This window comes from Sylvia atricapilla, chromosome 6, assembly GCF_009819655.1.
Source record: "Sylvia atricapilla isolate bSylAtr1 chromosome 6, bSylAtr1.pri, whole genome shotgun sequence".
Taxonomy (NCBI): Eukaryota; Metazoa; Chordata; class Aves; order Passeriformes; family Sylviidae; genus Sylvia; species Sylvia atricapilla.
The window spans coordinates 39,636,693-39,653,995 of NC_089145.1; the positions used below are offsets into that span (position 1 = coordinate 39,636,693).

The following is a 17,303-nucleotide window of genomic DNA, read 5'->3' on the forward strand; positions in this document are numbered from 1 at the left end:
AGGAAGCCCCTCAACAACCAAAGAAAGAGAAGTCAGCATAGAGTTTGTATAAAATATCCTTTCTGGAGTTAAAACATGTGACCAAAAGGCACTTGCATAGCCTTTAGTTTTCCTTCGCCTGCAAAAGGATTTGTGTATTTGCAGGTTCCGCTTTCCATTTCCTGTTTTTATTTTAAAATAGGCAGTTGTGTGCTAAAATGAGGAGAATTTTCAGATAATCCTTGTCTTGAATCCACCCTGCAACAGCACAGAAATCTATAACCTGTGGTGCCTCAGATCTGTCGAGGAAATGCTTCCTTTCTCTAAGGGTTCTTTAGTGGGGTTGTGATGTACTTCAGCAGCTTCAGCGCTGTTTGTTAAGATTTTTTTTTTTTTAACTAAAAAAAAAAAGCCCAGCAAAAGAAGATGACCTCTGTCATCACTTTAGCTTTTGAAACTGTGCTCAAGTTTTCATACATTAGCTCAGAATCATGGAGTGCTCCAAGGACAGCATTGGCTGCTCTCTTGCACTGTTATTCACATTTTCTAAGGCTGGAACAGTTATATCTTATCTGAAGTGATGCTGACTGATCAAATGTTAAGAGCAGCTGATTAAATGTAACATTTGATTATTATCAAAGGGAATATGCAGACACCCACTATGAATTGTGGGCTCATATGAGGGGCAAAATGTGTTTCTCAGACATGCACTGGATTTACACATGGGAATTCTTGTTGAATGTGAATCTCTAGCTTAGATAACTCCTCAGTAAAAAGAGGAGGTTTATTTAACTTGTTAACATTTGTAACATCTGCAGGTGTAATTGGATTTACAGTTCCTTTTGAAGATGGGAATAGGTCAGCTTGCACCATTTAAGGTGTTTATGTCCCATTTCAAAGTAGTTTTTATATCTACAGTTTTCAGTGCTTTAAGTTGGTAGTCTGAAAGTCTGTAGTCCATTGTACTTGGCGTTTATGGACTTTTCTACCTGAAATAGTTGTATCAAGGTGCAGCCTTCTTGGGTGGGGCCCTGCAGTGGGACTGGAATTGTCCAAACCTCATTTTTTTGGCAGTGCCTGCAGGTCCTGTCCCAGGGCTGCATCCAGCCTGCAGCAGAGGAAATGTACAAAATGCATATCAGGGCAGAGGAGTACAAAGCTTCCTTTATTCTATAAAACCTTTTTCATCGTTAGTTTCCTGTCTTTACACTTTAAAACATCCACTTCTTTTAAAATTATATCAGTTTCTGGGAGGCGGAAGGCATTTCTCCTTTTCCTTTGATCTCAATTTCTCTGTAGCTTTTCATCTTACCTCAAGGCAACAGCACTGGCTTCTCAGTTACTCCAAAAGCAAATGTTTATGTGTTAAATAAATGCAAGTACCTGAGTCTGGTCTCACATCTATTTAAAAACCAGGGCAGCAGTAGAATTGCAGTGCTGGGAAAATGCTGGAGAACCAGGTGCTCTCTAAAACTTTTCTTCTTTTAAAATTCTCTTCTTTTTGCCAGTAGAAGATGTGAATTCTTGTGAGGAGCACTGGAGGTATATTTTGAGGTAGCTGTCATAAGGAAATTTCCCTCCAGTCCACTCCCAAATGTATTAGCTTTTCAGTGGAAATGTTTGGTCTCTGGACTCTGGATTTCATCACAAAAAGAGGAAGTTTTTAGGGAAAGTAGTATGGGAAAATCTGATTCTGTTCTCTTCCCCCACCAAGGGAGGCTTCTGTGACTTTGAGTCTTTGCTTTTAAAGGTTTTTTTACTCCAAGGTTCATGACTGTACTCACCAGTTCACGGGTAGTCTGGAATAAACTCTGAGGTTGGTCATTAGATCTATCTCACAGGTATGTATGGGTTTCACCATTAACAGAGGAAACAGTTTATGTGAAACATCGAATAACAGTGCTGTAGTTTTTACCTTAAACCCTCGGAAATTCCTTTATTGGTCACTGCAGCAGCTGGTCACTGTTGCAGCAGGACGGTGGTGGCTTTGGGTTTCCAGGATCCAAAATGTTTGTCCTTATATAAAGGACATTATAAGGGAGAAGAGTATGGGGGAAAAGAGGGGAGACTAGCTCATCACTAATTTCTACCTTTGGATTCAGAACTGGCTCTATCAACAACAGCTGTTTCATAGTTAATATCACATTTTGAGGTGCTTTATATGGCTGTTTCAGTGTCTGGTAGCAGAACTCTGTCCTGTTCCATCTCAGCTGAGGTGTGCTGTGGCAGACCCGTTTTGTTTTAATTTTAAAGTACTTTGTTTCACCACACGCAGTTTACACACACTCCTGCCCTGAGAAAACTCTGACAGTGTTTGAAACAAATTGCTGTTTAGAAAAAGCAGATGGAAGAGGTTAAAAAGAATCACTGGGAGTCCTATATTTCTTGTATTCATTTGCTGGGCTGGGGCATTTCCTGTCTTTTCTACTGGGAAATTTTATTTTTGGTGGAACAGAGTTCTTCACTCAGAAAACCCAAAGTGGAGAAATAAAAGTTCCTAGGAGCTTAAACTCTCAATTATATTTTTGTCTTCATCCTTAAGTGTAACAAAAAGAGATCCATTAGAGACAGAAGGCATCTGCTTTTGCAGAATTTATTGCCAGATGAAGGCACTAAATTTCCTTGCTGGAAATCGGAATTGTGATGAGTAAGGGATGGTTCTGTTGCAGGTTCCTGGAGCATAGGTGAATGAAATGGGCTGAGCAAGTTCGGGGCATGGAGAAGGGTCTGGCATTCATCTGATGCCTCAGTGCAATTTCTGCTCACTAAGCCCTCAGAAAACAGCACGGGGTTATTAATAATAAGAAACCAGCTTGCCTTACCAAATGTGAATGTGAATACTGAAAGCTGAACGTGCAGAGCTCTGCTGTCTGCAGGTGGGATTGCTGGGGCTGCAGGGGTGGTGTCTGAGCTGGATCACTTGTCTTTGGTAGGAGTTTTAGCAGCCAAAACTCGGTTTTGGTATTTAGAGTGACCTTTCCTTGTACCCCTGCACTGTGGGCTGTGTTCAGTCCATAAGGTGCCATAATCTGGGTAAAAATGTATTTTTTATCTCTCTGCCTTGGGATCTGTCATATTTGGACCTCATCCTGCTTAGCCCCCTGTTTTGACATGCACACTGATTGCTGCAATTGTATACAGAGAAGCATTGAAAAAACTCCTAACAAATAAGCTCACTCCTTCAGCGATTGCACCTGTTAAATAGATTTTCTCCCATTTTGTCTGTGTGGTCTGGAGGGTGGAGGAGAGGAGTGCCTGGTGGCAGGTGCCCATCAGGACTGGCAGTGTGACCTCGGGCAGGGAGGGCTTGGGTTGGGCTCATGAGGAGCCCTTGCTGAGCTCATGGCTGCGTTAAACTTGAATTCTGTGTTGGAGCAGGCTGTGTTGGCTGGGGTTCAGCAGCAACTTCTAACACCAGTCATAGCTGATGGGTTTAACATACAAATACAATCATAGTGCCCAAATGCTGAAATAGATGAAAGGTTTGTTTTGTTGTTGTTTGTGGGTTTGGTTTTTTTTTGGTTTGTTTTTGGTGGTGTTTTTTTAGGATTAGGCTTGTAGTTACTCCCTGGAATGCTGGAATGACAAATTTCTATTCTGGATTTGAGTACCAGCTTTGTGCCTTGTGTTTTTGCCCTGCCTTAGTCGTATTAGTCTAGAGAGGGAGAACCACAGCAGATTTGAACACCCAGTGAAGGCCTGTTCCCAAATGCATTTCCTGGGGCTATTTAATGGAGAACAGCAACGAACCCAGCTCATTTTATAAACAAATTCTGTTTGGCTGCACAGACCAACTGTGGTAGAGCTGACTGGTTCAAAGGAAAACAGAGCTGAGCAGAGGAGCTCAGTTTGTACCTGCTCAGAGACTAGAGAGTAACCCAGGGCACACATTCCTCAGCAGAAGCCAGGCCAGACACAGTCCAGTTCCTTACGTGCTCTCTCTGATGAGACCCAGTCTGCAGCTCACTGTGGGTAACACAGCAATAGCTCATCCTAGGGATTGGTAAATCTAATGAAAATGCTGTCTCCAGAAAGGCTCAGGAATGCAGCAGCCTATGCTACTGCTTTGCTAATGCTTCACGCAATTTTCCAGACTGGAGTATTTTGCTTGCTTTATGCAACCACTATTTATTATTTAAATTATGAATCTGGAAAATTTCCCAGATCTAATGTCTGCCCCGTTACTTTCTGTCTTGGATACTGTGGATAATCAGATGAGCAGTAAATCTACTCTGTGGAATAGAATTAATTTTTTTCTTTTTTTTTTTCCCCTATCAAACAACTTGTGAATGATTTTTCTTTTCTTCACTCCCATAAAATATGTAATAGTTAAAAATAATCTGTATGCCAAATGCAGTTATTCCATATGTATCTCTAAGCGGTGCATCAGCAGAAACACCCCTGGGAGTGTTTTTATCTCGGGTAGCGGGAAAGATTGTGTGAAATAATCCCTAGCACTGCTACTTTCAGTTCGGTGGGTGAAGGGACATACCATGGGGTGGTTTGGCCTCGTTGTGTATGTTTAGTTCTTTTTGTTTGTTTAGGCGAGGGGTTTTAGCTTTGGTTTTTGGTGGGTGTTTATTTTAGCCAGGTTTGATTGTGCTGTTTCTCCATTCTCTCCGTTTCTGACGTCTTTCCCGGATTTCTCTGGAAGCAGACCACCCTGCTGAGCAGTGAGATTTTTGCCAGTGGCCCTGGGAGCTGCTGAGCTGCTGTTGCTGAGCTGCTGTTGGCTCCTCTGGCTTTCAGTAGCAGCAGCAGTGCCAGGGGGACTGGTGCTCCTGGGCTGTTCTGGGAAGGCACAGAGGGATAACATCCACTGCCATACTGAGCCCACGTAGCCTCTCCTGGTGAAGTGGTTGTGACACAGCCTTGGGAAGAGAGAAAACGAAGAAAACTGCCTCCCAGGAACAACCAGCTTGATTCTGAGCCTCCACACCGAGTGTGAATTATACCTCTTTCCTTGAAAACAGGAGCGGGGGGGTGTTGTTATTTTTCTCCCACCCTCTCCATGGGGATGAGAAACCGAAGGTCAGGAATGAGCCTCCCAAGGCTCATGAAGAACAAACTAGGACCTATATTAATTCATGTGAAAGGCTAATGAAGAAGATCAACATCCAAAGGCTGCAGCCAAGGAAAGGGGGCTTGTTTGGGCAGAGCCTGAAGCAGAGCATAGGCATTGCTGGGAATGGGAAGTGTGAAATGGTGGGCCAGGGAACACACAGCCCTTTAGCCCCGCTCAAAAATAATAGTGCAGGCTTTTTTTAACTTCAGAGTTTAGAGTTTAGTCTGCCCTCAGTAAAAACAGGTTACATTAAAAAACTGTGCACCAGAAAAAGCAAACCTCTTTTTCCTGGTTTCTGCTTATAAGATTTACAGGTACTTAAAATAAACCTATGAAAAACAGACCCAGTGTGCTGGAATTTGCTAACTAGTGAGAGCAATTACCTCCAGGTCCCAAGACCTAACGGAGCTTGGCTTTTTAGAAATAAAAACTTGGCAAGAGCTTCTTCCTGCTGCTGTTGCAAAGGTGTACATGAAAAGATGTGCTGACCTCTGCCAGAAACCCCAGGGATGCAGTTCAGAGAGATTCTCCTGTGGAGGGGATGGCTGGAATCAGGCAGCACAGATGGGGGCCGGTGTGGAAAAAGCCGGCAAAAAACATTCGCTTCTCATTGTGTGGCTTCAGTGTGGCAGATTCTTTGCAATTGCCTGGTGTACCACAGTAATTAAATGGGTCAAGAGCAGTAAGTTCAGATACTTAACAAGAAAATAAAGACCTCACTTGACAGCCAGCAGCGGGCTGGGCTTGTTGCACAGGAGTAAGGAGAATTTGGGCAGGTTGTGCAGTAAAAGTCGATGGGAGCCTTTTTGGCAATGATTTTGTGTTGCTTCAGAGATCACCTCCCAATTAACTGCAAGTGCTGCAGTAGCTGGAAGTCAGGTTGTCTTATGAAACTAAAGCTCCAATTTCAGATGTCCTAGAAAAAGGGAAACAATAGACTCTGTTTTTCTCCTTTCAGTTATATATAAGCAAGAGGAGATAAGAAAAGTAATGAGAAAGACACAAGCAACCTTTGTTAATATTGAAATCGAAAATAATCCTGTTTTCACTGGACTGTTTCATGCATGAAGGGAAAATGAAGTTGTGCAATGGAATAAATATGATAGAAGTGAAATGCAAGATGAGAACTGATTTTTATAAGACTCTCTGGTTTGGAGGGTAGAGGTAGTTTCACACCAGCATTTTGAAGGAAATTATTTGTTGTTGTCAGTGCCCATCATTCCTGGCTGGGGAAAGGAGCTCCTGTTTCCCGCAGCAGTTTTAAAAGTCTTTGGGGAAGGATGAGATCTTCCTCTTAAAATACTAAAGGACAAGTAACAAGAATGTAAAAAAAAAATAAAGCCCATAAAATGTCTTGTACCACAAACCAGGAGCTCTCTGCAGACCATCTCTCCATGCAAATTAAGAGATGGGATCAGCTTTGTTGCTGTGTTTTGTAGATTCTTTTGGACTGAGCACTACTAAAAGGGTTTATTATTATTTTGTGCTCTCCTGCCTGTGTCTGTGCTGATGGGAACCAGTGTCTGGCAGTGAGGGCCAAATTCTGTCACAGCTTGATACAAAACACCTCAGCTCAGTCACAGGAGGTAAATTCAGTCTCAGCTTCAGCATCTCACCACGAATCCCTCAGAAACATTGCTCATTTCTGTGCATTGTGGTTATTAGGTGCAAGAAATACAGTTTTTAAAACTGTAATTAATCATTTCTCAGTAATCTCTTTTTCTATGCTTTTATGGCATCAATTGGTATGACTCTTTATTATGTCTTACCTATAAAATCTGACCTGTTTTATGTACTCTTTATGGAAACAGTGTACAGTCATAAATTAAAAGATGCAACTGTTTTGGATATTTTACTGGTGGTCCTATATTTTCCTGCCAAAAGTGCAGCTGTTTTAGGTTTCTCAGGATAACATTATAAAAGGCTGTGTGCGTTTTGCAAGTTTATGCTTGGATTGCCAAGCCAGAGGTGGAGTGAGTCAACCTTCCCAAGAGCAGCATGTACCAAGTGAGGAATCAAAACAGCGGCCCAAGCGCAGCCCCTGTGGCTTGTGTCTGGTGGTCAGGATAGGAGATTGTTCTTGTGCTGGTCCTGCTGGGCTGTGGATCTGTCTGATGGGGTTTTGGTGCAAAACTAGTGGAGAATCTGTCTTGTACTTGTCTCATGGGGTGCAGGAGCTGTGGGGTTACGGTGTGGGATGAAGCCATCCTTTAACAGGAGGTCTCGGTGTGTGTGGCTGGGGTGGAGCCCTTGGAAGGAGCCAAGGGGAGCCAGAAGCAGCAGTGCCAGCGGAGGCAGCGTGTTTGTGTTTCCATGTCAACTCAACACTCTGGGAGATTTGGGCTAGAATTAGATGGCTCTGAAAATGGGTGATGATGCTTAATTAATGGGGAAATTTAGAATCTTCTTTAGCCAAAATGATGGTGGCCTCCCACAGATCTAATTCCCAGGGTCACTGGGCTCCAGGCACAGGTAACAGGCAAGGGAAGCTCAGCCCTGTGGTCATTGGAGCAACTGGCACAGTCAGCCTGGGGGAACGTCTGTCATTAAGTGGCAGAGCTGAAACACTCCTGCTCCTGTGGGAGTGCAGGAAAGCTTCTGATGGTGTCCTTGTCTTGGCAAGACCTGTGGGAGTGGGGACATGAACCACCCCCAGAGCGAGCACAGAGAACACAAACAACACCTGGGTGCCTTAACCCTGTGCCACCAGAGTGCTGGCTGGGGCAGCCTGGCTGAAGGTGCATCATTGCTTTAACTCATGGAAATTTTATCCTGATGTGTCCAGTGGGCAGTGGGCAGCTCCATCTCTTTGCTTTTTCCTAAAAAGCAGCCTCAACCTCGCTGTGTTGTGAATTACAGGGCTGTTGGATATGTTTGCTGTGCTCTGAAATAACACCACTTTCTGCTGCAGGTACCTCACCCACGTTCGAGCTGCCACTCCGCAGGACCTGGCTGGGGGCTACACGTCCTCCCTGGCTTGTCACCGGGCCCTGCAGGACGCATTCAGTGGGCTCTTCTGGCACCCCAGTTAGCCAGGGAGCCCCAGCCTGTGCTCAAGGGACACCCAGCGGGGCAAAGAGCGACCCAAGCCAGCGAAGGTGGGGCAGGATCGGTGCTGTCTGCGTGGGCTGGGCTGCACTCGCTGCTCCGTGCACCCCTCTGCTGCAAAACCAGCTGCCTCGAAGTGTTAAAGGGAAAAAACAAACCCCGTCTGCACCAGAGCTTTGTGAAATGGTAGATACATTCTTGTGGAGGGGGAAACTCGTTAGTCATATGGCACTTTGCTGAGGGAGGCTGAAGCAATAAAGCCACATCTAATGGAAGATGTGAATAACTCAGCCGTGTACGTTTGAGGCTTAAAGAAATACACTTGTAAATTTTTTTTAAATAAAGCCAGACTTCATTAAAGTTTGTGGTTTTACTCTTATTGCAGGGTTTTATTTGCACAAGCATTTAAATGCCATTTTGATTATAACATTTAGTGTCAATATTCAAGCCTATGTTTTCTTCCCATAAAACTAGTTTCCCCAGTTTAGACAAGTGGGTTTTTCCTCCTGCCAGCTGGATGAGATGAGAAACTCTGGAAATATGCTGACACAACTCTTGTGTGGGATCCTTTCTCTGTGTCACTTGGTTCTTACCTTTGCTTGGAAAACAAATCTTTAGCTCAGTGTCTTTCAGCTGATGTGCTCTAGAGGCAATCTAAGAAACCTCAATACAAGATGAAGTCACTGAAGTAGTCAAAACTCTGGGGTTCCCTTTTGAGGTTGGTTTGTTTGTTTTGCTTTTGTATTGTTGCTTTTTCCTGTTTATCTCCATTTGCAACATTTTCTGTCATAAACTCAGGAGCTTCTTTAGGTGGGTACATCCCTTTGGCTTTGGGGATGATCCCTGCCACCTGATGTGATCCTTTTTGTATTCCTTGCCTGCTCCTTGTAGTGGAATGTTGACCACTGCAGGAGATGGGAAGCTGCTCAGGACAACCACCTTGGACCATGTTTTATAGGCCACCTGCTCACAGCTGTTGAATCCTGCTCTGAGGAGCGCACTAGATGGATGTATTTTTTTCTATGATGTAATAAAGAGAAGAATGAGATCTATTCCAGACTTGGTGTTTTCTTATTAAAGAAAATGGAGGGGGATAGCAAAATTTCCATTTGCCCTTTGAAGTCCCCTTGGTTGTGCCCAGAACAGCTGCTGACAAGGAATGTTACAGAAGGCAGAGGTAAGGAAGAGATCAGATCCTTCCCTCCTCTCCTCTCTCCCCTCTCCCAGGCTCACCCAGACTGGCAAAGATGCACCTCACCAATAATCTCTTTATATTCACTTTGTAAAGCCATAGGTCATGCCCTAGTGAATGGAGAACTGCATATGCATATTAATATTTATAATTTCAATACACTCATTAACTTGTGCATAGCTTGGCTATTATTTATGATGTCATTTCTTGTACACAGAACTGGCAACTGCACAGAAAGCTGAAAAACCCCAGGTTATGAAGTGATAAATCTGCTAGACTGGAATCTAAACTGAAGTTATGCTGCTGGAATAATGCTGGCATTCAGTCCTTAAGGGAAAAAAAACTTACACCAGTTCAGATCCTTCCCTGTCCTGGGACTTTAGTGAAAATCAGAGTTAGGTATTTTCCAGGCTTGACCCAGCAATGGTGATCAAAGCCTGGTTTCTGTTAGTCAGTGATGCCAAGCCCTAAATTTGGGCCATGAAGCAATGTGCAGTCCCAGGGACCCCCAGTCTGTGTCAGGCAGTGATCCCAGGCTGGCTGCACCATTCCAGAGTGCTGGAGGCCCTACTGCTCTGGCAGTGTTTGTGGGGGGCTCCAGAGAAACATTCAGATGTTTATGGAGGGCAGCAGAGGTGTCAGGAAATGGGACAGGCAGTGGAGCAGCAGCAAGGCTGAGGCAGAGCCCAGCAGAGCAGTGCCTGGGAGGAGAGCACTCCAGGCTGGAGCTGCAGGGATTAAAGGCCTGAGCAGGAGGGCTGGGCTCAGTGCAGGCCAGGGGGGGGACTCAGGATTCCTGGGTGAGTCAGGATGGCCTCCCTGGGGATGGATAAATGTGCTCCTGCAGGAACTCGCTCCTGAGGGCTCGCTCCAAACACTGGCTGCGCAGCCGAGGGAAGGAAAGGCCGTCACACGGAGCCACCAGCAAAACAAATCCGTGGCCTTTGGTGGTGTTTGGGCGAGAACCAAAAATGCAGCGGGCTGCAGGCTCGGGGCTGGAGCCACAGCAGCTGGGCCAGGAGGGTGACAGACATCTGGTTGCTGGGCGTGAGCTCGGAGCTTGGGCTGAAGGAAAATATCTGAAACTGAGAGGGCGAGCCGAGTTCTCTGGCCAAATAAACTATTTGTGGTTGACATTGCCCAACAATAGTTTGGAAGGGTAAGAAAAGGAAATCAAAGGCAGAGGCTTTTCAAATCCCTACAGAATATGAGCAGCCAGCCAGAAAGATCATCCAGGGACTGCAGCAGGGGAGCAGGCAGAGGTGGGGAGAGCTGGGAGAGGGCAGAGGCACAAAAGCCACGGGAGGACATGGTTTCAGGAGGACAGAACCGTTTTTCAGGTGCTGGTTTCAGCCTGGAACTGCAATGCAAGCATAAACTTCATCTGCAAATGTGCAAAAAACATTAAACTCTTTCTGGCTCTAACCATGGGCAAACACAAAGTTAGGAGTCAACTAATCCCAAACTAAATCTTGGTGTTAAAATGCATTTTTTACTCAAAACCTCAGGATACTGGGCTATTTGGCCCTTCTGGTATCTCAGGTTAAGCTTTTGAAAGGTTACCTTGTTTACACAAGAGCTGTTTGTGCATCTGCTAACCATAATCCAATATTCTGAAACCAAAACATTCGTCAGGGAGAATCCGGGGCAGGGGTTACATAAGTCCCCTTCCTAGACCTGACAAGACATAAAAATCTGTTCTCCCCACAACTTGCACATTATCAAAATGCTACAGCAGAAAACCACCCCAGGCCTTGCCACTGAGTTAGCACAGGGATGAAACAATAGAAAGCAGGGAAGTACCAAAACACATTTATTATAAAAGAATAAAGTTTTAATTTTTTGTAGTAACAACAATTTTAATTGATCCCACAACGAGAAGAAAAGATGACTGAAGGAAGCAAGGCTCCCAAAGGAAAGCTGCAACTCGATGGGAACACAGGTCTGCTCCTTATAACTCAAGGGGTAAAACAGAGACACTCCAAATATCCTTTACACAAACTAAGGTAGTCACCACAGCTCTGGTCTTCAACTCAGTACCTTCTCTTCTGAAGAATCTTGGCTGGTACAAAGACGTTTCGAGGCTGGTTTTGCTGGAAGAGGTTAGAAAAAGTAAATTATTATTTAATGTACAGTAGACAGACTGACCTAACCACAAGCTCTGGAACAGGGAGCTCTGTTAAGGGATTTAACAGGAAGATGAGAATTAAAATCAAGATTAACAGTTACAAATGAAAACTCTTAGAGCAATAATGGGGGTCTTTACTGAATGCTGAAAAAGACTTTAAAAAAAACCTGTATGGAGCTACATTTTCACCAACATCTCAGTGCTACCCAACAACATCATAAATGTAAGATTCATGGCATTAAAGCTGTATAAAAACCTCCTTTCCTCTAGGTCATATAACTTCAGACTGATAGCCTCCCTCTGCTCCCTTTGTCATGTAGTGCAAAGCCTAAGATCAATGAAACCAACCAGTTTCTACAAGAAACTGTTTCTTTAAGAACAAATGAACAATTATAAACAACGCCCCCCCACCCCAAGCAACCAAATTCAGCACTAAAGATCTCTAAGGGTATCTATGTCTCAATTAAATTGAATCAGGTACAGAACCTGATTCTGCTGATGTGGTGACTCCAGACCTCACTGAGTCTGTGTGAGCATAAGGAGAAGGTCAGAGCTGCGACCAGTCCCTTGGAAGTGCACTGATCTGGGCAAAAACAGAGCTCCAGTTCTGAGGGGCTGAGCTAACAGAGATGTGTGCTTGGCATTAGATCACACAGCCACTGAATATCCTGCACTGGAAGGGCCCACAGGGATCACTGAGTCCCCATCCTCCCCCAGTGCACAACCTGAGGCATAAAGGTCTGGTTTATGGCCTGTGGGGTGATCCTGTCCAGTCCACCATTTTTCTGGGGAGGCTCATGCTGGGATCAGAGGAGCAGGCTGCTGTTACCAAAGCAAGGAAGCCCTGCAGCTGCTGCACACGTGCAGGCGCTCTGTCCTGCCAGCCACCGCCATGCTCAGCGCCACATCCACACCCCTGTCACACGCCTGCAGTGGCCCATGGGGCTGACCAGGTGGGACCAGCCTGAAATGCCAACGCCAGGTTTGCTCCTTACCTTCCTCAGGGCAGGGCCTCTTGTAGAGCACATCTGCTGGGATCTGGAAGCTGAGGCACAGCATCTCCTTGTTGGGCGCCACGTTCCTGACCAGGAAAGCGGAGCAGCGTCCAGCCAAGGAGGTTCCCAGCATAGCTTCCGCTCGCTCCTGGATGTCTCTGGCTGGGTCGCTGTGTTTGGAGAACCCATAGCAGTGCACAGTGGGAAGGCCAGCAGGGCTGCAGGGCTCCCCGACCAAGAGATGCCTGAAAACATCCAGAAACTCCACAGCCAGAGCTGGCAAATTCATCACTATGTGGAAAGCGGTTTTCTGATCCTCCTTCAGGAGCGGGAGCTCTCTGCTGAGCTCTTCCCTCACGGGCCCCCGCAGGAAGTCCCTGCCGTCCATGTTGAACGCCTTTACCTTGGTGTCCACTTTGTTGAGCTTGCAGTTGTGCAGGAGCCAGGAGTAGGACTCGGGGTTGAGGTCGTTGGCAAACACTCGGCACTTCCTCTTGGCTGCCGGGATGGCGAAAGGCCCGACCCCGGCGAAGACGTCGAAGAGAACGTCGCCGGCCTTCAGCAGCCCCACGATGCGGCCGTGCTCTGTGGACAGCCGTGGGTTCCAGTACACTTTGGAAAAGTCCAGCTCATAGGAAATGTTGTTTTCTTTGACCTGCAAGTCCAAAACATTTGCTTAAGCCCCTGTGTTGAAATGCCAGGCAGATTTTAAGCATTATCACTAATTAAGAAAATGAAAAAACAAGGTGCCTTATTGAAAGGTAACATGTATGTCAGCATTGTCCCACTGGTAGCACACGTGAATCTTAAATAAACAGATCAACTAAGCAGTCAAATAAACAGATCCTTAAACAACAGATCAACAACAGCCTTGTCCCCAGTGTCAATCCCAATGGCTGGCTTTATGCAGGTCTCAATCACCAGGTGGAAATAAAGCAGCAACTTAAAATGACCCTAAAAAAACCTGAGGATGTTTCAAGAGCTTTGTGGCTGGCTGACAACTCCTTTATTGAAAGCAGACCTTGGAAAGATGCCTCAAGCCCTCCTTTGTGGAGTGCACACAGTAAATAACTGTCTGAGAATGATAGGCCCAAGAACAGGAACCGTCAGCCAAATTCAAAGCCACTGGGAGCCAGTTCTGCAGCTTGAAAAAAAATACCGTATTTCATCTCCCAGGGTGACACAGTCTAGAAATGGATCCAAACCCAAGCTTTGGGATGGCCATCTTAAGAACAGACCTGAAAAGGAACAGTATTTATGCAGACGAGAATGGGATGCAAGGTAATACTCTCTTTGCTCCAGCATGTGGAATTGTTTGATTCCAAGGTACAGTAACCTGGGATCCATATCACCACTTTCCCAGCAAGAAACACCCTGAAGTGTCTCTAGATGCAGCTCCATGGTGTGCCAGGTGTGTGGTGACACCATCTGCATAATTATAATAATAATAATAATAATAATCAATTGCCACTGCTGCCTTGACAATCCAACAGCCTTCCCTCTGCAGGAACAGGATGTTCCACCAAGCCATTCAACCTTTTATTTGGTAATCTCATGTTTTCTCCTTTGAAAGTATAAAGCTGCTAACAGATAAGAGAAAATATTTTTGTGGAAGCGGTGGCCAAGTTTCCAGCTACAGACAAGAAAGCCTATGTGAAGAACACTTGGCAGTTACACAGTGATCACACCTGACAAATGTCAGAGCAGAGGAGACAGGAGGTTTGTCTTGCTGCTGACAGGAGAGGAAAAAGGCAAAGGCAAAATGTTGGCTAAGCTGCAAAGCTGGTGAGATTGAAATTTCTGTACCAGCCACCGTACAAGGCTTGGTGAAATTAGGAAACTGGATTTAATTAGATCAAATCCACATCATTAAATCTAGGCTTGGAAGAATGGAAGAATACAGGCCTTCCTGATCCCTACAGCTGAGTTTGCCCTTGGCAGATCAGGACAAAGGAATGCACAAATAGCAGCCAACCCTTAAGCTCAGACAGGTGTCAGGAAGGGCACTGTGCAAAGGAAGAGACTCAGCAGCACCCCTGCATCCCATCTCTCCAGAAGATGCCTTTGGGCTTTAGCACATTAAATTTAAAATACCAGGGGGAAAAGGCCTGTACCTTGGTCACCAGGTTGTTCTCTCCAGCAAGCACTTCCATTTCAAAATTCCTGTATGTGCTGTCAATAATATTGGTTTTATTCACTACACAGGTGATTCCTGGATTCTTGTCCATTATAACTTGGCCTGAAAGAGAGGGTGAGAGATAATTATGGTTAAGAGACCAGGACCTTTTAATGTTCTACAACAGCCACAACAAACCTGCTGTTTACAGCTAAATTAACAAAAGTAAGTGTGTGTTTGAACAACATCCCTCTAATGACTCAGGGCTGCAGCTGTGACCTTTCCAAGGCACATACTTCACCCTGGCCCAGGGCTCAGTGCAGTGAGAGCACCACACTGTGAGAGGAGAGAACTGTACTCCGCACTACAGTGACTTTTTAACAACATACAGATGACACAAATACCTTCCTGAGAGGAGCTGTTTCACCTACCAATCAAGTGTCTGTAGGGCAGCTGGTGATCCCTGAGATTCAAATGAGCAATGTGGCCAACACGGCTGAACCCAGAGGTGACATCCTGACCTTCGGGAAGGACAGCTCGCAGGATCTCCTCCGACTTGAAATTCTCATAGGTCAGCTCCAGCTGGTACTTGGACACCTCAGGGTGGACACTGAGCTGTTTCAGGACCTGTTGCTCTGACTCTCCTAATGAGAATTCTGGTACTTTATGAGGATCCAGGATAACAAATCTACTGTCCTCATCCTCTGGATCCTCCACCACCCGCTTGAGGCCGGGACGCTGCAGCACCGATTGTTTTAGGGACTTCAGCACACTGTGCACAATTTCCTTCTTGACTTTAAGAGCTGGAACAACCACTGTCCTTTTGAAAGCCTCTCTGTTGAGCAGTGTCATCCCACGCACTCCAGGATGTGGCACATACAGTTCTGGATTAGTTTTATCCTCCACAGTTTCAGGCATTGTGAAGTAAGTGTTTTTTTTAACTACTACAAAGAGCCCAGGTATTCTGCCAGAATGTTGTGCCAACAGCATCCAAACTGCTGGAAATGATGTATTTGATGCAGCTGTCCTAAAATGATTAGTTTTCAGTAGTCTGGCACAGTATCCCAATCTCCACAAAGTCCTAGAAGAGAAATTACTCATTTTATAGACATTATGTAATCATTCCATTTAAAAGGCTGCAAATCACATGGATTTGCTGTTCTTTTAAACCAGAATTTCCATCTGTACCAAACAATCCACAATACTTTAGTAAAGCTCTTTATTATGAAATATATGCTGCAAATTTCTGTTATTTTGCAAATGTACTTTCAGACTCAAACGTTAACTGACTTCAAGCGGTGAGCTAATCCCTCCTGCCAAAAAACAATGACCTCTCTTTGTTCCCATAAATGTGATATTAATCTCAGTAAGCCAAATGGAAAGACTTCTACTGTCTTGATCCTACTCCTGTTGGATCCCTCCTGTGTCTGGTAAAATTATTTACCAAGCAGTGGTTACTAGAAAAAAGTTACTAGCAACAGTGGTCATGATCACTCTTTGGTGATTTCTGCCTCCCATGCCCCAGCGGTTCCATGCTCTGTAAGATCTTTGCTCCATGAGGTGCATGCCAGAAAGCTCATTAATTAATTGCAATGTCCCCCATAAGGTCCAGAGAAGCATCAGTAATGTTCCTGCCACTGAGCCCCAGTTCATCCATGGGCTGGGAACTTGCAAAACAGCTTTACACTTCTCTAAATGGTTTCCTCCACTAGAGACAAACCAAACGGGCTCAGTTTTCTGCCTTGGCACTGGCTGCTCCAAGGCAGGAACCAATGGTTTAGGTGGTGCTGGAGGCTGGCATTTCTCCTGACTTTTTTAAAAGCCTGTTTTGAGAGAGAGGCTCTGCAAGGAAATGGGCTTTCTTGTCTGCCTCCCTCAGCCGTACCCCTCTCCAGGGTAACACAGCCTGTGTGCTCTCTCTCCCTCACAAACCTGCTGTGCCCAAACCCTGCCAAAGCTGGTCCTACACCCAAATCCCAGCTCCTCGCCGGGACTCTTTACATCTCCCAGGCAGCCCACTGCCCTAAGCCAGGGATTTGGCAGAGCACACCTCCTGCAGGAAGACACACTGCATTCCTCACGTCTGCTGCACAGGAGAAATCCCTCATCCAGAGGCCTGAGCATCCCCGTGCTTTTCCTGGGGGTGGAAACGGGTGGCGTGGTTCTCAGAGTCAGAGAATTGAACTGGCTGGAAAAGACTTGTGGGATCATCGAGTGGAGCTGTGACCCAACACCCACCACCGCGGCACGGGGCGCCTCGCCCAATCTTTCCCAAACACCTCCAGGACAGTGACTCCACCACTTTGCTGGACATCGTTCCAATGTCTGATCACCCTTTCTGTGACGAAATTCCTCCTAATGTCCAAACTAAGCTTCCCACGGCGCAACCCGAGGCCACGTCCTCTCATCCTGTCGCCTCGCGGTACTGCATAAAACCCACAAGATAAAGCCGCCCGCAACGCGGGGTCTGGCTGGAGGCCAGTGCCGCCACCTTCCCAAGGCGCCTACGGAGAGTCACCATCCTTTCCCTCACCACCACGGTCCCGGTTTATCCCGTTCTCGCCCCTCAGGGAATTCCCTCCCCGCGCTCAGCTCCCCCCGCCCCCGCCCTCACCTCATGCCGGGCCCCGCGCGCCGCGCGCGCGCGTCATCGCCGCTGCGCCGGGGTGGGCGGGGCCGGGGCGGTGACCACGCCCACAACGCCCCGCCCCCAGTCCCCGCAGCGGGGCGGGCACGGGGTGGAACGGCCCCGCCCCTCGGTGCTGACACGCCCCCGTATT

The 17,303-nt window shown here is 46.1% G+C and overlaps 2 protein-coding genes across 4 annotated transcripts in view; one reads left to right on the forward strand and one right to left on the reverse strand.

Moving 5' to 3' along the window:
• MNAT1 (MNAT1 component of CDK activating kinase) overlaps positions 1–9,144 on the forward strand; it is a 116,919-nt gene extending 107,775 nt beyond the window's left edge. The window contains exon 8 of the mRNA XM_066321621.1: positions 7,956–9,144. Within this exon, the coding sequence (XP_066177718.1) occupies positions 7,956–8,076 (121 nt within the window). The 3' untranslated portion in view covers positions 8,077–9,144. The remainder of the gene's footprint in view (positions 1–7,955) is intronic.
• A 1,952-nt stretch (positions 9,145–11,096) lies between these two features.
• On the reverse strand, positions 11,097–17,210 carry TRMT5 (tRNA methyltransferase 5). Of its 3 annotated transcripts, none has more exons than XM_066321614.1 (5): positions 17,138–17,210; positions 14,955–15,604; positions 14,522–14,646; positions 12,408–13,062; positions 11,097–11,377 (listed from the first exon to the last, which is right to left on the reverse strand). In XM_066321614.1, the coding sequence occupies exons 1-5, from the start codon at positions 17,140–17,142 to the stop codon at positions 11,313–11,315; spliced, it is 1,500 nt and encodes a 499-aa protein (XP_066177711.1). In that variant the 5' UTR covers positions 17,143–17,210; the 3' UTR covers positions 11,097–11,312. The 3 variants fall into 3 exon arrangements, with proteins under 3 accessions (XP_066177711.1, XP_066177709.1, XP_066177710.1); XM_066321612.1 differs by lacking the exon at positions 17,138–17,210 and adding an exon at positions 16,762–17,061; XM_066321613.1 differs by lacking the exon at positions 17,138–17,210 and adding an exon at positions 16,574–16,753.
• Positions 17,211–17,303: the final 93 nt, after the last annotated feature.

Bases quoted from the DNA above. Each gene is read 5' to 3' on its own strand.
- TRMT5 (XM_066321612.1), bottom strand. From the start codon at position 16,931: ATGAGAGGACGTGGCCTCGGGTTGCGCCGTGGGAAGCTTAGTTTGGAC. The intron at 15,605-16,761 runs GTGGGTGTTGGG...TTTCTCTTCTAG, and splicing joins AGGCGCCCCGTGCCGCGGTG to GACTTTGTGGAGATTGGGAT. The intron at 14,647-14,954 runs GTAGGTGAAACA...CCTCTCTTTCAG, and splicing joins GCCCTACAGACACTTGATTG to GCCAAGTTATAATGGACAAG.